Consider the following 20466-nt stretch of genomic DNA (forward strand, 5'->3'; position numbering starts at 1 on the left):
ACAGTAAAAGAAAGACAGAAAGCAGGAAAAACTGTCAATACTGTCCACATTTATTCTGTTTTATAAACATTATAGATATTTTCTATTCCTTAGACATAAAATTATGCATATTAAAGATTGAGAAATGATTTTGTCTGTGTTGCTAACGATAACCAGTAAAATCACAGGAAAACTCTTTATTTTTCATTCTTTATTTTACCAGGTAGGATCAGTTGAGAACAGTTTCTCATTTCCAGTGATGACCTGGCAAGAAGAAAGACAGCAAATAAACAGTGCATGTAGAAAAACAGAGAATAAAAACAGCCTACATTAAGGCTAGCAACGTACTCATTTACACGATAACTTTAACTGTTTTACTGGTTTTTAATCTGTTAATCTTTATGTAATTTCTGCCATTTCTACAGTTGTTAGTATTCTGCTTTTCCAGTGTTTCTGCTCGTCTGATTCTCTCCTGTTTTTTACTGGACGGTTTTTATTGTTGAGTCTTTTCTTTTCGTTTGACTCTTCACATCGAGCCGTTCTTCTTCCTTCCTGTGTTTTTTCGTGGGAACTCACAGTTTGGTTTTCTGACAAACTGCCGACTCACCGTCCATCCACCGCAGCGACCCGCCGCCCCAGTGCATGCTGGGAGAACTCACGTCTAACTTCCTCTTTTCTGTGGAGGAAAGCTGCTGCGTCACTTTTCTTCCTGTTCAGCAGCAGAGAAACTCTGATGCTGAGGAGCAGCCGAGGCCACGCCCTCTATGATGTCATCCAGGTGAGGGGCGGGGCTACAGGTGAATGACAATTTACCGAAAGACAGGGACTCGATGTCCTGACTTGTGACTGGTCTTAACTGAAGACTTGTTATTGACTCGTCTGTTTTCTTTGACTAGTCATTCTGACCAGAGACTCGTTGGTCGAGACTTGGGACTTCTTTCACTTCCTCACCTCACTTTTGCTCTTGACTCGACTTTCACTTGATGGTCTGTACTTAAAACTTGTCTGTCTTGACTCGTGATTCGTTGATTTTGACTAGTGACCTGTCAGCCTTGACCAGGGACTTGTTGGTCTTGACTTGGAACTTGTCTAGACTTTTATCTTGAGTTTCACTCACATGTCCTGATTACAACTTGTTAGTCTCGACTCAGGACTCAGGACTCGTTTCTCTCGACTTCTTGGTTGATCTTGACTCTGGACTAGTAGTAAATCTTAACTTGGGACTTGTTTCTTGACTCTTACTTGCTGGTCTTGCTGTAGAACTTTTGTTCTTGACTCAGGACTCTTGGATCTTGACTAGTGACCTGTCAGTATTCTGTCTGGACTCGCTGGTCCTGACTAGGACTTGTTTACTGTGACTCAGCTGCAGAAAATGCTTCGTCCAATCAGAGAGTTTCTATGCAGCGAATCCTGATGACACCTTCAGAAGCTACAGGAAGTTTAGGGGTAACAGGTTCTCCTGGACCAGAACCTGGACCCTGGTTCCTCGTAGGTTCCTGGGTAGTTCCAAGATTGTTGCTGGATAGTTCCTGGTAGGTTGCTGGTAGGTTGCTGGATAGTTCCTGGTAGGTTGCTGGCAGGTTGCTGGTAGGTTGCTGGATAGTTCCTGGTAGGTTGCTGGATAGTTCCTGGTAGGTTGCTGGTAGGTTGCTGGATAGTTCCTGGTAGGTTGCTGGCAGGTTGCTGGTAGGTTGCTGGATAGTTCCTGGGAGGTTGCTGGATAGTTCCTGGTAGGTTGCTGGTAGGTTGCTGGATAGTTCCTGGTAGGTTGCTGGCAGGTTGCTGGATAGTTCCTGGTAGGTTGCTGGATAGTTCCTGGTAGGTTGCTGGTAGGTTGCTGGATAGTTCCTGGTAGGTTGCTGGCAGGTTGCTGGATAGTTCCTGGTAGGTTGCTGACAGGTTGCTGGATAGTTCCTGGTAGGTTGCTGGCAGGTTGCTGGATAGTTCCTGGTAGGTTGCTGGCAGGTTGCTGGCAGGTTGCTGGTAGGTTGCTGGATAGTTCCTGGTAGGTTGCTGGATAGTTCCTGGTAGGTTGCTGGTAGGTTGCTGGATAGTTCCTGGTAGGTTGCTGGCAGGTTGCTGGATAGTTCCTGGTAGGTTGCTGGCAGGTTGCTGGATAGTTCCTGGTAGGTTGCTGGTAGGTTGCTGGCAGGTTGCTGGTAGGTTGCTGGCAGGTTGCTAGCAGGTTGCTGGTAGGTTGCTGGTAGGTTGCTGGATAGTTCCTGGTAGGTTGCTGGCAGGTTGCTGGATAGTTCCTGGTAGGTTGCTGGCAGGTTGCTGGCAGGTTGCTGGTAGGTTGCTGGCAGGTTCCTGGCAGGTTGCTGGTAGGTTGCTGGATAGTTCCTGGTAGGTTGCTGGCAGGTTGCTGGCAGGTTGCTGGTAGGTTGCTGGCAGGTTGCTGGTAGGTTGCTGGATAGTTCCTGGTAGGTTGCTGGCAGGTTGCTGGATAGTTCCTGGTAGGTTGCTGGCAGGTTGCTGGTAGGTTGCTGGCAGGTTGCTGGCAGGTTGCTGGTAGGTTGCTGGTAGGTTGCTGGATAGTTCCTGGTAGGTTGCTGGCAGGTTGCTGGTAGGTTGCTGGCAGGTTGCTGGCAGGTTGCTGGCAGGTTGCTGACAGGTTGCTGGATAGTTCCTGGTAGGTTGCTGGCAGGTTGCTGGATAGTTCCTGGTAGGTTGCTGGCAGGTTGCTGGTAGGTTGCTGGTAGGTTGCTGGATAGTTCCTTGTAGGTTGCTGGATAGTTCCTTGTAGGTTGCTGGCAGGTTGCTGGTAGGTTGCTGGCAGGTTGCTGGTAGGTTGCTGGATAGTTCCTTGTAGGTTGCTGGCAGGTTGCTGGATAGTTCCTGGTAGGTTGCTGGCAGGTTGCTGGATCGTGTATCAGGAGACACTACAGTGCAGCACTTTTATTTCAGCTTCAGCAGCAGTGGAACCTGAATGCCTCGTGGTGCATTCAGGTTCCATCGCTGGTCTCATTAAACAGAGTCTCCGCTGGTTCTTCCCACACTCTGCTCTCCCAGAGGATTCTGGGTATTTTCCTGCCTGAGGCCTCCCAGCAGCGGAGCGCCGAGGGACCAGAACCAGAACCTGGAAGCAGCAGCAGCAGTTATCTCACATTCTAGACATCAGCTCACCCGTGCAGCTACAGTTTGTTCTGGAAACGTTCCAAACACGTTCTGAGCAGCTTCAGGCTGTTTGTTTAATGTGAAGAACAACAGAACCAGAGAACCCACTAGAACTTCATCTGCTGCTCAGTCAGAACTGTTTGTGGTCTTTTGGTTTAAAGATGTTTGTTGGAATCAGCTGGAAGGTAGAAAGCTGTGTAAATATAATAATAATTTAATACATACATGCTAAAAATGATGTGTTTTCATGTTACAGCCCCAAAGAAGCTCTAAAACTGGATTTAACTGGACTTCTATTAATTTTTTTTGCATGTTTATATTTTGGGCTGCACAGTGCAGTAGTGGTTAGCACTTTGGCCTTGCAGCAAGAAGATCCCCGGTTCAAATCCCGGCCTGGGATCTTTCTGCATGGAGTTTGCATGTTCTCCCTGTGCATGCGTGGGTTTTCTCCGGGTACTCCGGCTTCCTCCCACAGTCCAAAAATATGCTGAGGTTAATTGGTTACTCTAAATTGTCCGTAGGTGTGAATGTGAGTGTGATTGTGTGTCTGTATATGTAGCCCTGTAACAGACTGGTGACCTGTCCAGGGTGTCCCCTGCCTTCAGCTGGGATAGACTCCAGCACCCCCCATGACCCAAGTGAGGATAAAGTGGTGTATAGAGGATGGATGGATGTTTATATTTATTTTTTGTGAGTTTTTTCCTTATTATTATTGTTATTATTTCAACTTTTGTGTTTTTTAAGGAATTTATTTGTTTCTTTATGTTTGTATGTAGATTTTATGCTTAGGTAAAATTTTTGGTTTGTTTTCGGTCAGTTAAGTTTATCTTATCATTTTATTTTTTGATTTATTTATTTATTTACATATTTTAAGAGTCCTTTTTGGTTTCTACTTGTGGACTGTGATTGGACGGTCAGTCACACCTGTCCTGCTGCTCTCTGATTGGACGGTCAGTCACACCTGTCCTGCTGCTCTCTGATTGGACGGTCAGTCACACCTGTCCTGCTGCTCTCTGATTGGTCACGTGTCCTCAGCAGGTGTAGAAAAGCGAGTGGAGGCGTCTCAGAGTAGATTCCTGTTCCTGGAGCTGATGGATGGAATGCTGTGTTTGTCTTGGTTCTGCCATAAACGTGGAATGTGGAGTTTTATTGGAGACGCTGCAGATGTTGAGTTTCTGTGTTTACACTCAGCTTCATGTCAGTGGAGGTCTGAGGGGGGCAGGAAGCAGAGAAATGATTGTTTAGAGACGTTTTATCACAAACTGCTTTCTCTGCTGACTCCACACTTCTTCTCTTTGTGGAGTTAAACGTAGAAACCTCAGAGAGCAGCTGGAGCTCTGAGACCACAGAAATAAACTGTTAAACGTAAGGACTTTAATGTTAACACACAAACAAAAGTTCTTTCACCAAACGGGTTCACTTATGAAGATCTGAATGTGGTTTAATTTGTAAATACTGACCTTCAGGCCGGAAATGCAGCAAATTAAAGCTTTGTGAAGGATTAAAATCATTTACAGCGTTTAACTGAGATAAATGAAACATAAATAAAATAAATAAGGATAAAACAATAATGTGGTCTTCTGAAAGAAAGCAGCTAAAGCTCTGAGGAACATGAAGGACAGGCTGAAGATCACACTCAGGTTCTGGATGAACATTACCAGAAGGAACCGAACACAGACCTCCATGATCCAGAGCTGATGGAGGAAGCAGCAGAAGGTCACAGGGTTTACATCTGCATGAGCCAAGAGGATCCATGAAGGAGGAAGTTCTTAACCTTAAAGCTCCACTGAAGTCTGCTGCTTTCACCCCAGAAGCACCAAACCTACCATCAAGCATGGAGGTGGCAGTGTCATGCTTTGAGGATTTACACAAAAAACAACTAAAGACAAAAACAAAAATAACCAAATATGGGCACAAAGCAGGCAAAATAAGCAAGAAAATTATTAAAACAAGACACAAACAACCAAAATGATTCATTAAATGACCCAAATCAGACACAAAACAGCAAAAATGAGACAAAAAACAAAACAAAACAAAATGAAACACAAAAGCACCGAATTGAGAAACTACACAACAATTTTTTTTACTCTAATTTATCAACTAGAAATTGCAAAACTAGAATGAATCCACAGATTTTCAACTTTCTGACACTCCTTAAACATGTTCAGTTTGCTGCTGATCACATGGACGAAGAAAAGGTTCTGGAGGAAAGTTCTGTGGTCAGATGGAACAAAACCTGAAGGTGAGGCCTTCAAGCCCAAGAACACCAAACCTACCACCAGGCATGGAGGAGGCAGTATCATGCTCTGTGGAGCCAGAGCTTTCCACAAAGTAAATGGAATAATGAAGAAGGAGGATCACCTCCATGTTCTTCAGGAGAACCTAAAACCATCAGCAGAAGGTTGATCTTGGACACAGTTGGATGTTTCAACAAGACAATGAGTCCAAACACACATCAGACGTGGTAAAGAAATGGTTCCATCAGGATAGAATGAAGGTTCTAGAATGAAGGTTCCAGACTGGTCTCCCCAAAGTCCTGACTTAGACCCATCAAGAACCTGAAGAACCAAGTCTGAAAGACGACAAATTTAGTGGACCTGAACCAGTTCTGGTGCTGTTCCACTACATTTGTGGTCATTCTTCCTCAGACTTCAGTCAGTTAGATTGATAGTATAATGATACCGCCACCTCCATGCTTGGTGGTAGATACAGAGTCCAGAGGAGTCAAAGATAAACCAGAAGATTGAAACCAGAAGAAACTGACAAATTTAACCAAATATTAACATTTCTGTTTGTATATTTATGACCCAACAGATTTGGTCACATTTCTAGAAGATCCAAAATGCATCGTTCTAACTATCAACAAAAGGGGCTTCAAATCCCATTCAACCTTTTTTCTGCGTGTCTTTATTAAAAACAGTTGATCAGAAACTATCACTGATTATCAACTGAAGCTTTTTGTCTTGATTTTTATGATAATGATAATCTTTTTAGTTTGTTTCAGGTGTTTAATAAAAAATTCTGTCAGAGCTTCACCTCCAGTTATGGAACAAAGAAATCAAACCTGGCAGGAATTCTGCTCCATAAATCAGGAAAACAAACAGCAGCTTTATCTTCTCTCAGCTGTCAGGGTGATTGGAGGCGTGGCGGCAGCAGAAAGCTGAACGTGTTGAGGCCGACGGCAGCATCCTGGACCGTAGCTGACGGCGCTTCCACATCAATCTGCTCGTAAATCGCTGCAGAAATGTTCCTCCAGAAGACACCAGAACAAATATTTCTGCTGCTCTAATGATCCTCATTCAGAGCCAATAAAGCGACTGAACAAACAGCAGAACGTTTCCCTGCTGGGACTCGCCGTTCTGTAGCCCGACAGCCAGGCCTCCAGCAGCAGCAGAACGACTGCGGTATCAGACGGGATTACGATCTGCAGGGAAAATATGTTAAGAAGCTGCTTCCAGATCTGAGATGCAGCGACGAGTTTTCTCTTGTTTAAACTCCACGGTGTGATAAAGAGCTCTGAGGTTTTAAAGAGGAGCAACTCAGAGTCTCTGCCGCTTAATTACAAGAAGAATCTAATGAACTGATCTAGAGAAAGCATTTGGGTTGTAAACGTTATTTCAGCGTTGACGTGAAAATGTTGCATCAACTTAATAAACTCAGCTGATTTAAAACTAATTTAGGTTGAGGGAACTTAGTAAAATCAACTCGATCAGCAACAGTGGCGATGCAGTGGATGAAAATGTTGTTCTGTTGCATGTAGCTAATGCTAATGCTAATGCTAATGCTAATGCCATATTTAGCAGAACAATCTGTTTATCAAACCAGTGACTCAGAATAAACAACAAACACTTCAAGACACGTTTACCTAAAGTTACAGCAGAAATTTACGACATGTTCACCAGCTTAGTTTAGCATGTTAGCATGCTAACATTAGCAGTAAAATCTCACACAGACAAGAAGAGTATTTGGTCAAAAACCATAAACTGCTGTTACATAACATTTATTTCCTTGATGATTATTTTCGGTTTTAATTGATCAGATGTTTGGTTTAAAATGTCAGAAAATAATTTAAAATGTGGATCAGAGTTTCCTCAAATGTCTGGTGTAGTCCAGAGATCTTCAGTTTACTGTCACAGGAAAGAAACCAGAAAATATTCACTGAAATCACAGAATTTAGACAGTTTGGATTTAAAGTGACTCCAGCTGATGAGCTGATGATCAGAGTAGTTGGTGGTTGAATTATTAGCAGCTCACTAGTGGGCAGAGCTGCAGCAATTAACTGATTAATCAATTGGAGCAAATCAAACAAGAGCTAACTGATGAACTGCTGCAGCTCTAAATGACCTGATAGCAGAGAAGTTTGCAGCATCTGAGAAAGTGTTTCTGCTGTTTGTCATTCAGAGAGAAACGTCTCCACAAGCTCAAGAAGGAAGACTTCAGTTTAATTTGTGTAAATTCTGAATGAAAACCAACTGATGAGGTTTGTTCAGAGTGAAACCATCAAACATCAGCAGGTTTTGGTTCTTCACCAGACTGGGAGGACTGGTCCATAGTCTGAGTGAAAGTCAGAGTCCATGTGAGTCTGAGAACAAACAGTGGAGAACCTGCTGTCCTTTAGCTGTTCGCTGGACTCAATGAAAGGAGCCGGTTAAAGTTTAACAGAGGCCAAATATTAGAAGTGGAGGCCAAACAGAGCAGATAGATGGATCGGGCCGCTGACACACTCTCCACACAGCCTGTCAATGAAGCCAAAGCACTTTGAGACTGCAAACACTGGAGATCTGAAAATAACCACATGTTCTCCTGCATCTGACCACGGAGCAGAGGAAGCTTCATTCAGCAGCTCAAACACCAGAGATACGATCCACATACAGCTGATGTTTCCACCAATAAAAGGTTCAACACAGATAAAACCAAGGCATAATTTCTGTAGGAGGAAACCAAATAAGTCACTAAAATAATGGTTAAACACAAAGTATTCAACTGTCCAGTACTGACAGATGATAGAAGTCAAAAGACAAACCAGCAAAAAGACTGATTCCACCAACCAGAGTCATAGTTCCACTAATCAGGAGGTCTAGAAGGAGTCATAGTTCCACTAACCAGGAGGTCTAGAAGGAGTCATAGTTCCACTAATCAGGAGGTCTAGAAGGAGTCATAGTTCCACTAATCAGGAGGTCTAGAAGGAGTCATAGTTCCACTAACCAGGAGGTCTAGAAGGAGTCATAGTACCACTAATCAGGAGGTCTAGAAGGAGTCATAGTTCCACTAACCAGGAGGTCTAGAAGGAGTCATAGTTCCACTAATCAGGAGGTCTAGAAGGAGTCATAGTTCCACTAACCAGGAGGTCTAGAAGGAGTCATAGTACCACTAATCAGGAGGTCCAGAAGGAGTCATAGTTCCACTAATCAGGAGGTCTAGAAGGAGTCATAGTTCCACTAATCAGGAGGTCTAGAAGGAGTCATAGTACCACTAATCAGGAGGTCTAGAAGGAGTAATAGTACCACTAATCAGGAGGTCCAGAAGGAGTCATAGTTCCACTAATCAGGAGGTCTAGAAGGAGTCATAGTTCCACTAATCAGGAGGTCTAGAAGGAGTCATAGTTCCACTAATCAGGAGGTCTAGAAGGAGTCATAGTACCACTAATCAGGAGGTCCAGAAGGAGTCATAGTTCCACTAATCAGGAGGTCTAGAAGGAGTCACAGTTCCACTAATCAGAGCTGGTTTTATCTGTGTAAACTTAATGATCATAATAATTCTGTTTCAAAGTTGTCTGTTAATGTAAATGAAATATACTGGATTCATGATGTTCTCATAAGAAGTTTTTCAGCTTTAAATAAAGTCAGATAAAAAGTGACCCATTCCTGATCCCTGACATGACAAGTATGAACAGTAGAGTGGATTCATTGTCAGGTTACTGGAGGTAAAGTTCAGTTTCATCCATCCTAAACATGAAACTGGCAGCTTTTTATCAGGAGTAGAGCTGAAGATCAGCTCAGCAAACCGTGTGAGAGGATTATCACCACTGAGGCCTGGACTTTGGATTTCTGGACATACTGGAAATAATGCAGAGGAGAGTTCCAGTCGCTAACAGGCTAATGTCTTCCATCCACAGGAAGAGTCTGAGGCCAACATCTGATCCTCTCCTCCGTCCAAAACCCAAATCAATGCCGGTGTGTCAGAACACACTGAGAGATGCCTGCAGCCAAAACCACAGAGCTGAAGCTAAGGAGATCAGATCAGCTACCAGAACAGGTCTGAAACTCACTGATAGCATCAAAGATTAGCTAAAAAAAACTGTGAAAGAACAGCTGATGAAGAAGGACTGAGGAAAGAAAAGAACAGATGAAAAACGGTGGAAGAAAAAGAGAATTTAACTCCTGCATTAGCGATTCACTTTTTAGATAGAAAACAGAGTTAAGCTAACAGTTTCCCCCTGCTTCTAGTCTTTATACTAAGCTAAGCTAAGCACCTCCAGGAGCTAAACCTTAAACATGCATGAACATGGTTCTAAATGAGCTGAGAACAGCAGAACGTCCTCAGTCCTGGACCTATGGACTGGGTCTATCTATGTCTGCATCATGACTCCACATGGAGAAGAACTGCACAGAGGAAGAGAAACATCTGACTGAGAGACTCAACAAAGATGGAAAAAGATCCAGGAAGATCAGTGAGCAACTGAAAACCAGTGAAGCACAGAGTCAGCAGGAACCAGGAGGTCTGGAAGGAGTCATAGTTCCACTAATCAGGAGGTCTAGAAGGAGTCATAGTTCCACTAATCAGAGCTCCTAAAATGACTCCACAGACAGTGAACTACTTTCTCCATCCAGCTGTAAAAACAGACATCAGCTGCTTCAGACTTGGTTCAGGGGTTCTCCATGGAAACCAGAGTTAGTGTGAAGCTCAGACAGTGTGAAGGAACCTTCAGAACATCAACCTCTATGGATGGAGGACCAGAACTAAACTTCCATGTGAAAGTTTGCTGAAGAACATGAAAAGAAGCCTGATGGATGCTGGAGAACATTCTTTGGTCAGATGAAGATCAATGAGTTGGACTCAGATGGAGTCCAGATGTTTGGTAGAACCAGACCAGGACTACCACAGTGGATGCATGGTCCTGACTGATGACAGATGATGTTTCTAGCATGAATACCTGAGGATAAACCAAAACACAAAAAAACACAAAATTACACAAAATGTATAAAAACCACTTCTCTTGTTGTTCCATTTATTCATGTTCATGTAGACGTGTTCCTGCTTCATGTTCTGCTGATATTTTACACATTGAAGTCATTTAGTCCGTGAACTCTGTGCACTGTCTGCTTGTTTGTGTGTTGAGATCTGTGCACATCAATATATATAGATAGCTCTATCTGTCTAGAAGTGATCTGATTACTGAAAGCCGCTGAGTCATTTTAACTCTTATTTACTGCAGGTCCTGATTCCTGCACTGAGGATCAGACAGAGACACAAAGAGACGCAAAGAGACACTAAACAACCTCAAAGAGATGCAAAGAGACACTAAACAAAGCATTCACAGCATGTGAAGGTAATCCTAATCCTTGGTTATTCCACTGATTTTGTGTGAAGTTTCAGGTCCACAGAGCATGATACTGCCACCTCCATGCTTGGTGGTAGGTTTGGTGTTTGTGGGGTTAAATAAATGTTTAAAATCTTCACAAGACAGTCTGAAACCAGTCCTAAACCAGTCGTAAAGCTCACTAGCTGACGTTTAAATTCTGTTGAAGCTAAGCTACGCTAACAGGACCAGGTTTAAAGGGAAACTTTAGACTTCAGCAGAAACTTCACTGTTTAAACCATAAAACCTCTCATAAAGTGAAAGTTTCAGCGTGTCAGTGACCCTGTTCAGGACACGGATCCACCCAGAACATTCCTGCAGGCGGTTCTGATGTCAGGATGATGCATGTTTTCAGGAACATATTTCATGTTGGATCAGTCGTATTTCAGTCAGAACATGTGGAAGCCATCAGCCGCTCTGCCAGCTGCATGTTTCTATCAACCTGTTCTCACATGGTTCTGTTCCCAGGCTCAGCGCGGCGATCGGGTCCAGTTCACCTGGTTCTAATAGCGCTGCAGCCCTGCATGAAGTTTATTCCTCCAGCTGGTTCCTCTGCCTGTTCCTCAGCACCTAAAACACACAAACACTTACCGGTTCTGTTCTGGCTCCGGCTGGGTTGAAGGTTCCACTTTGTTTCAGATCATTACAGCAGTAAAGTATCCCCAGTCCGTTAATTCATTTTAATTAGAGGCGTCCCGGGCCGGTTCTGTCGGTATCAGCAGAGGTTCATCATCAGTCACAGCTTCTCTGGAGACGCTTTCATGCTTCATTTCTGCTTTTAAATCTGATTAATGAACAGAGCAAAAGTTCATGATGAATGTTCCATTTTCTGCTGCTATCAGAGCCCAGATCTGCTCTGTGTCTGCAGACGCACACAAAGAGACACAAAGAGACACAATGAGATGCAAAGAGACACAAGGAGACACAACAGGACTCAAAGAGACACAAAGAGATGCAAAGAGATGCAAAGAGACACAAAGAGACACAATGAGACGCAGCAAGAGACGCAAAGAGACACATGGAGACACAAAGAGACACAAAGAGACACAATGAGATGCAAAGAGACACAAGGAGACACAACAGGACTCAAAGAGACGCAAAGGGACAAAAGGAGACACAAAGAGACACAATGAGACGCAGCAAGAGACGCAAAGAGACACATGGAGACACAAAGAGACACAATGAGATGCAAAGAGACACAATGAGATGCAACATGACTCAAAGAGACACAAGGAGACACAAAGAGAGGCAAAGAGACACAAGGAGACACAAAGAGACAAAATACACACCAAGAGATGCAAAGAGTTGCAAAACAACCACAAAGACACAAACAGACACAACAAGACACCAAGAGAGACAAAGAGACACCAAGAGACATAAAACAGCCACAAAGAGACACAAAGCAAAACATTCCCAGGACATGGAGCTGATCCTTCTTCTCCATTGTTCCGCTGACTTTGTATGAAGCTTCAGGTCCACAGAGCATGATGCTGCCACCTCCATGCTGGTGGTAGCTTTGGTATTTCTGGGGTTAAAAAAGTCTAAAGCATCTTAAGACAGTCTGAAACCAGTTCTAAACTTATTCATTGTAGTAATTGTGATTATAGCTGTCATAAATATTCCACCATTAGTCCGTTATCAACGCTGATCCAAACTGTAGTTTTTACATGAAATAAATGAAAAAATCACCATTAATATAACAGAATGTTTCCGTTCTCAGTTCATATATTTAACTGTGAAAACTGTGCTCTTTTAGAGAAATAAATACAATAATTACAGTATTTTATACATTATACAGCATTTTTCAATCTAATAACTCTACAAGAGCAGAGAAGTGTATTATTTCAAGAGAATAAATGTAAAAAAACACTATTTTTTCTCCTGATGAACTTATTTATGGTGATTCAGTGTTAAATAAACAGCATCAAACTGTTTCTATCATCATGGTTTGACAGCGTGTTAAGAACTGCAGCAGAAGGGAGGAGTGTGGAGCTTTCAGTCCCTGAGTTTAACCTCTCAGGTAGCATCAGCATCCTGCAGTCCTGAATCTTCCTAAAATAAGACATTTTTTGACAAAAATCATTGTTTTGCCTGAATCATCTCCTCATGCTGCCTCTGGTAAAACACCTCCATCCTCATGTGAACCGGTCATGTGATTCTGCAGTGTGATCCAATAGGTCAGGGTTCAGTGTTTTCTGAAAAGCCTGAAAAACAACTTAGACCAGCATTAAGAGGGTGTCTATATTGGTTCTTCTTCCTTCAAACACGTTCCATCCAGTCAGACCTGAAGCTGCTCAGACGTCTGAACTCACCTGAGCAGCTTCAGGTGTCGTCCTGCTGAACAGATGAAGAAGGTCCAGATGTTCTGAGACCCTGTGGAGAGTTTTAGTGTTTTAATAACCGCTAGGAGACAGACATGCAGGTTTTACACCACCGTTCAAACGTTTAGGGTCACTTAGAAATGTCCTTATTTCTGAAAGAAAAACAGCTTCTGTTCAATGATCACATTAAATGATTATTGATGATAAATGCTACATTGTGTTAGCTAATGGTGCTGAAAGGCTCATTGATGATCAGAAAACCCTTGTTCAGTTATGTTAGCACATGGATAGAAGTGGGAGTTTAATGGATGAGCCCAGACTTCTGAACAGCAGTGTAGATGTGCAGACTGTAGATTCTTGGTAAAGAGTGTTTTTCAGTCTTTTTGAACAGAATTGTAAATGAAAACATTCGGCAGCTTCGTCTGGTTAAACTTTATCTGCTTCCTTTCAGGTTTTAATCCTGAACTCAGAGACGCTGCAGCTGTTTGTCCTTCTTGTTTTTACTTTTTAATATTTTTAACAGAACAGTTCCACATGTTCTGCCTTCTGACTGAACCTGAGCTTACTTCTGTGACTGACTGATTTAGGAATAAACTTTAGATCCAAACAGTGGAATTTAAAGAGACTCAGCTTCTCTGAAACTCACCAGAATAAATCAGGAGGCGGATTTTATTTGTGTGATTTTATCTACAGGAGCCTGTAAGGACAAAGTCAGGGAACAGAAGTCACCAAACACCAGCAGAAGAATAAAAACTGATCTGACTCTTAATAAACTGCTGTCATCAAACCTGTCAGACAAACATCTGATCATTTATCTGGAACTTTCTCGTCCTGTGTGAGAATAAAACTCAGAAATGAGCTGAAGGGAGATCAGCAGGAGAATAAATCCAAAACCACCAACAGATTCTGTTAAAACAAGCTTCTTTTATTATAATACTTCAGATTTTTTGGTATTTTATATATATATTTATTCATATATATTTATATATAGGCTTATTTTACAATTGAGACGTAAAGTTTGAAACAACATCAGAGTTTGTAAAAATAAAAAACAACAGCAAAGTGCTTCCTTCTTCCTCGCTGACTCCGATCTGTGGAATCTGTTAAATCAGGAGGTCAAAGGTGGATCAGAAGGCACCACGAGTCCAGAGAGGAAGAGTCACGTTGCATAGAACCCTGTTCACATTCAGAACATCGACGTTCTGTCAGAACCTCTTTAGTGCATCCAGGAGCTGCTGCAGAACCACACACAGGGTCCACAGCTTCATTCCAGTTGAACTCACTCAGCTTTAATCTTTGACTTTGGCATGAAAGACTCCAGCTTCAGAGGAGGAGTTCCTCTCAGAGCTCATGTTTCTACTGATCAGATGTTTGGAGTCTTTGAGGGGAACAAGTGCTGCTGAGGAGCACCGCCTTCATGTTCTACAGAAAACTCTTCACAAAGTCCACATTTAGCTGCAACTCATTACTGAGTCCACATTGAAACATTTCAGGTGATCAGGTTGGAGCTCCAGCACCGAGGTTCAGCTTTAAAAACACTGGAATGATTCTGACACTGGAACACACACAGGTGAAGGTAAGAAGAGACTCTAACTGTATAAAACACAAGAATAAGAAACATGCACAACAGGCTGGGGCGCGCTCCCCGTGCGCGCTCCCCGTGCCCTACCTTAGCTGCTCTGATATGTCTGGTGGGAAAAAGGCACAAATACGAGTCCGCTGTGGAACCAGCTTATTCTGCACAGTCCAAAGGCACATGATCACTGCAACAACACGAGCCCTGGGCGGGTCTGGATCAGTCCTCACCTCAGTCCACCTAAAGTCCGGCTGTGCACGCGCTCAGCCTCGTGTGTTTGCAGTGAACAGCAGCTCCTCCGTGCGTAAATCCAGCTGCGTCCAGCTGCGGGTCGGAGTCTCTCAGCTGCCCAGAGGTTTGAAGGATCCGTCGGGCAGCTGCCTGAAGATGCCCCGTAACGTGTCCAGCTCCCGGGTCAGGTGCTCCACCCTCCGCCTCAGTCTGTCGTTGTCGGTGGTCAGCTCCACCACCTTCTGCTGCGTCTCCATGTTGCGCATCTTGGCCTTGTCCCTGCTCTTGCGCACGGCCACGTTGTTGCGCTCCCGCCGCAGCCGGTACTCCGGGCTGCTCTTGTCCACGTGCTTCTTGGGCTTCCCGCCGCCCCGCTGCGGGTCCAGCAGCTTCAGGCCGCCCTGCTGCGGGTGCTGGTGCTGGTGCGGGTGCTGGTGGTGGTGCTGGTGCGGGCTGGGCACCGGGGTCGGCGGGGGCGTCGGGTGACCCGGCTGGAGGTGCATGGTGGTCTGGGCGCAGTGCGCGATCTGGTACTGGAGGTGCGGCATCTGCGGCTGCTGCGGGGGGTGCTGGTACTGCTGGGAGTGCGCGTGCGGGTGGTGGTAGGTGGGAGGCAGACCGGGGTTCAGGTCCTCGTCGTCCCGCGGCTCCTGCTTGATGGCCACCGGGCGCAGGCGCGGCGGGTTGTGCTCGTAGAGGGGCTCCAGCTTGGACTCCATGTAGTTGGACATGTAGAGCTGCTGGGGCCCCGGGCCGCACGGAACCGGGTCGTACTCCCCGTTCATCATCTTCAGCTTGTCTTGCCGGGAGCTGTGGTGGAACAGGTCGGCAAGGAAGTCGTCGTTGAACGCCGATGGGTCGATGTAGGCGCTCAGGTCGATGGACGTCTCGCTGTCTCCGATCTCACCGCCGAGCTCTGCCGGGTCTCTGTAGCCGGAGGAGGGCTGCTGGCCGTGGGTCAGGCTGCTCATCAGGGGCCGGGGCGCGACCTCGTACAGGTTAGAGAGCTCCATGGAGAATCTAAAGCCGGGCATGCATGGCGAGGAGCTCCGGGAATCCAGTTTGGAAAGTCTCAGGTGGCGGAGCTCCGGAGCCGCAGCTCGGTAAGAACGGACGGTTTACCGGAGAGGAGGAGGCTGCGGAGCGACGGCTGCTTCTCCTGATCAGGACACGGAGAGCTGTCAAAGAGCCGTTATATAGCAGGAGGAGAGGGGCGGGAACACACACACACACACACACACACACACACACACACACACACACACACACACACACACACACAGACACAGACACAGACACAGACACAGACACACACACACACACACACACACACACACACACACACACACACACACACACACAGACACACACACACACACACACACACACACACACACACAGACACACACACACACACACACACACACACACACACACACACACACACACACACACACACAGACACACACACACACACACACACACACACACACACACTCTGAGTCTTGACTTCAACCCTCCGTTTCTGATCAGGGACGTTTCTTCAGAGCAAAACTTGGATCTGAGCTCCTCAAAACTCGGTTCTGGTTCTGGAGGAACCCAGAGTCCTTCAGAGACCCAGATCGGTCCGGACCTGCTGCGTCTTTAACTTCCTCCATGAGACGCGCTGCGGTTCTGATCCAGATCAAAGAGTTTAAACTGATGTTCTGTCTTTATTATTATTATTATTATTATCATTATTATTATTAAACTTCCAGCTGTCTGAGGTTCGGTTCTGTCTGCAGCTCTGCAGTTTGTGATAAAAATCAGAACTTCTGAAGCTGCTTCAGTCCGATGGTCAAATATTAAACTGATGTCGGGTCAGTTCTGATAATTAATTTTATTTCATTAATAAACTTCTTTTCTTACCTGGAGCTTCACCTGTCAGCAGCTGGAGCTGAGCGGCGGCCTGCAGCGCCATCTGTCGGCAACCAGAGAACCTGCAGCTGGTTCCTCAGCATTCATCCGTGTCTTTATTCCAGCTGATGTTTGCTGCTGCAGCTCGTTTTAAAAGTTGAGGACACAGAGGATCCTCCAGGTTCCTACAGGTTCCTCCAGGCACCTTCAGGTTTTATGGCAAGATCTTCAAGGCTTCCTTGACAACATTTGTGAACCTGGAGTTTGGTCCTGGTGGACTTAAGTATCACAGTTTCAGCAGCAGATGAGACGTTTGAACCTGGAGGAGGTTCATCCAGGTCCTTGAAAATATTTAAGATGTCCTGGAACCAAGTCCAGGAGTCCTTGAAGACGCTCCAGGGGTCATTGAAGAGGCTCCAGGGGTCCTTGAAGATGTTCCAGGGATCCTTAAAGAGGCTCTAGGGGCCCTTGAAGAGGCTCCAAAAGTTCTTGAAGAGGCTCCAGAAGTCCTTGAAAAGGCTCCAGAGGTCCTTAAAGAGGCTCCAAAAGTTCTTGAAAATGCTCCAGAAGTCCTTGAAGAGGCTCCAGAGGTCCTTGAAGACGCTCCAAGGGTCCTTTAAGAGGCTCCATAAGTCCTTGAAGAGGCTCCAGGGGCCCTTGAAGAGGTTTTTGAAGTCTATAAGGAAGCTAGAATGCTTTGTGGAAGTTAAAGATATATGTAGAGGTTCTTGAGGAGGTTCAAGGAACAGGTCAGAGACTCTCTGAGGAGGTTCCAGTGGTCCTTAGAAGGTTTTCAAGGATCATGGGAGAGGATGCATTGGTCTTTGAGGAGACCCAAGGGGTCCTCAGAGAGGTTCTTGGAGTCCTTGAAGAGGGTCCGGAGGACAAAAAGGAAGTTCTAAAGGATCCTTGAAGAGGTTTTTGTGGATCTTACATCTTCTTCTAAAGTAGATTCTGAAGTTCAAGGGGTCCTTTGGACGTTTCCAGGTGTCCTGAAGTTGATTTAAGGGTCCATAAAAAGGTAATGATACTCTATGGGTCCTGGAAATATAGATCACAGTTTAGGAGGAAGTTCTAGTGGTCATTGAAGCAGTTCAAGGGGTTCTCCAGGAGGTTCTAATGATCCTAAAGATGCTTGAAAAGTGTTCAAAGATGACTGAGGAGTGTTTAATGAGGTTATGCAGGTCCTTGAATAGGTTTTAGAAACCCATAAGGAGGTTATGACATTTGACAGGATGTTAAAGATACAAACAGGTCCTTGAGGAGGTTCAAGGAATCATTGGACCAGGTTCAGGTCCTTCAAAATGTTCTTTTAGTCCTGAAGACATGTTAAAGCTCTTTGAAGAACATCTGCTAGTCTTTAGGTTGGTCCTGTGCATCACTGAAGAGGTTCTTGGGATCCTTGAAAAGGGTCTGGGGAGCAATAATGAGGTCCTAAAGAAGGTTCTGTATCCATCAGGAAGTTCAGAGGGTCCGAGAGGTTTCCAAGGGTCCTTGAAGAGGATTTCCAAGTCTCTAAGGAGGTTCAGACATTTTACAAGTGTTAAAGATTCGTATTAAGGATCTGTAGAAGATTCTAGTGTTCTGGTCCACTGGTCCTTAAAGGTTCTAGTGTTCTGGTTTACTGGTCCTCAGAGGTTCTTGAAGATGTTCTCGGGTCCATCACAGGTCAGACATAAACAAGTTATTTTTCAGGTCCTTAAAGGGTTTCAAGTGTCAGGAGAAGATGCAGGATCTGAGATCATCATGAATATATTTTTCATTCTGTGCATATTTTTAATTGTTTTGTGTCTCAGAATGTTCCAGATATCTGAGGAAATTCTGATGGTCCTGGAGGAAACCTGAGGAGATTCTGAGGGAGCAACTCGATAAAAATCAGAGAAAGTCGCCTCGAAACTCTGACGGTGGTAAAACTAGAGTCTAAAGTTTGACTTTAGCTTCCAGGAAATAAAACATCTGATCTGCAGGTCGTGTTCTTCATGTTGACCTTTGACCTCTGATCTGCTAAAGTTTATTGTAATGACATCACTGTGACATCATCAGGGTGACCTCAGGCATCACAGTGTGGAGAACAAACTCAGAGACCAAAGAAGAAGAAGAAGGAGTGACGTGTTGATGACAGTCATAAAGACTTTTAATAAGAGGATAAAAACAGAGGAACAGAGGCTGGTGGAGCTCCTCATTGGAGGATCTTTGCTCCTCATTGGAGGATCTTTGCTCCTCATTGGAGGATCTTTGCTTCTCAGAGGAGTAACTTTGCTCCTCTGTTGGTTCTACAGCATCAGATCACTTTTAGCTGCCATGTTTCAAACATTCTGTCTGTTTTCATTAAGAGATTAATCAAAAGTCAGGATCTGAGATGAAGAAACGTTCATCTGTTCACTGGAGTAAAATACTAGGAGGAGCTGACCTCACTGTTAGTAACACTGGGACAACTGGGAATACTGGGAACACTGGGAATAGTGGAAACACTGGGAATAGTGGAAACACTGGGAATAGTGGGAATTGAACTCATTAAATTAATCAGAGTTCACATCAGACGTGCTTTAAAGGTCTCTTTGTGTCTCTTTGTGATGTTTTTGTGTGTGTCTGGTCCTTTTGTGGTTGTTTTGTGTCTTTTTTCCATCATTGTGAGGTCGTTGTGTGTTTGTTTGGTCTTTTCAGTTGTTTTGTGTCTCCATGGTAATTTTACATTTGATGGTAGTTGTGTGTCTCTTTGTGTTGATTTTGTCTCTTTTTTGTGTTTCTTTTTAACCATTTTGTGGTTGTTTTGAGGGTTTAATATAATTATGTGTGTCATTGTGGCCACTTTGTGTCTATTTGTGGTCGTTTTTTTGTCCATGTTTGGTGTATTTTTGGGATCCTTTGGCTTGTTTTGTACATTTTTGTATGTTTTGGGGATCATTTTGTTGTTTTTGTGAATGTTTTGTGTATTGTTCTGGTCATCTTGTCTTTTTTGTACACATTTTGTATATTTTGTGTTCATTTTGCTGTTTTTGTGCATGTTTAGTGTATTTTTGTTGTCATTGTGTGTCTCTGTGTGGGCCTGTTGTGTATTTCTGTGGTTATTATGTGTCTTCACTTTGTTCCTAAAACATCTTCAGAACGTTCTTACTGTATTTTAATGGAACGTCATCTGTGTTGATGACAACACCCAGACGTCCTCTGAATGTTGACGTCACATCATTTAGTCTTAGTTTCACTTTTAACCTCATCGGAACATTACTGGAAACCATAAATATACTAAAAATATTGTCAGAACTGTGTAAATCCTCCGGTTGCAGCCTCTTCAGTGTGAATATCTCCTGGTTTCTTTCCTCTGTGACAGCAATCTCAAGATCTTTAGGATGTTTGAGGAAACTGATCCATATTTTTCACCATTTTAGACCAAACAGCTGATAGACTCTGTCAGAAATAACCAACAGATTAATTAAAGTGAACATAATCTTCATTTGCAGCTTGTGTCAGTATTGCCTCCAGACATCAATGATAGTATTTAGTGTTTGTGATGTGTTCTAGTAGAGACTGATAGTGTGATGTAACTCTGCTGTGACCGTTTAAAACCTGCTTTTAGGTATTTAAGGGGACTTCCTCGTCTGACAGGCTGCCATAGTTATTCTTCTATCAGCGATGGAAGTAGCAGCTCACACAAACAAACTGTCATTATTCAGCTGTGACTGAATCCCAGATGAAGTCATGCATGTTTTCTTGTCTTTTGGTGGTCTTTCGGGTGAATTTCTGTCTGTTACTGCTCACTTATTGGTCAT

General features: G+C 44.1%; 1 protein-coding gene and 1 long non-coding RNA gene across 10 annotated transcripts; one reads left to right on the top strand and one right to left on the bottom strand.

Moving 5' to 3' along the window:
* Window positions 1–8182: 8182 nt before the first annotated feature.
* On the top strand, window positions 8183–10041 carry LOC127531342 (uncharacterized). 9 transcript variants are annotated; one of them, XR_007938408.1, is made up of 5 exons: window positions 8209–8273; window positions 8342–8409; window positions 8444–8579; window positions 8614–8749; window positions 9849–10041. It is a non-coding gene; the product is annotated as an uncharacterized LOC127531342 (long non-coding RNA). The 9 variants fall into 9 exon arrangements; XR_007938405.1 differs by lacking the exon at window positions 8342–8409 and having other exon boundaries at window positions 8183–8273; XR_007938412.1 differs by lacking the exon at window positions 8342–8409 and having other exon boundaries at window positions 8183–8273; window positions 8648–8749.
* A 3859-nt stretch (window positions 10042–13900) lies between these two features.
* On the bottom strand, window positions 13901–15989 carry cebpa (CCAAT enhancer binding protein alpha). The gene has a single exon (XM_022207634.2). The coding sequence runs from the start codon at window positions 15835–15837 to the stop codon at window positions 14914–14916; it is 924 nt and encodes a 307-aa protein (XP_022063326.1). The 5' UTR covers window positions 15838–15989; the 3' UTR covers window positions 13901–14913.
* Between the last annotated feature and the right edge of the window lie 4477 nt (window positions 15990–20466).

This window comes from Acanthochromis polyacanthus, chromosome 2 (genome assembly GCF_021347895.1).
Source record: "Acanthochromis polyacanthus isolate Apoly-LR-REF ecotype Palm Island chromosome 2, KAUST_Apoly_ChrSc, whole genome shotgun sequence".
Lineage (NCBI taxonomy): Eukaryota > Metazoa > Chordata > Actinopteri > Pomacentridae > Acanthochromis > Acanthochromis polyacanthus.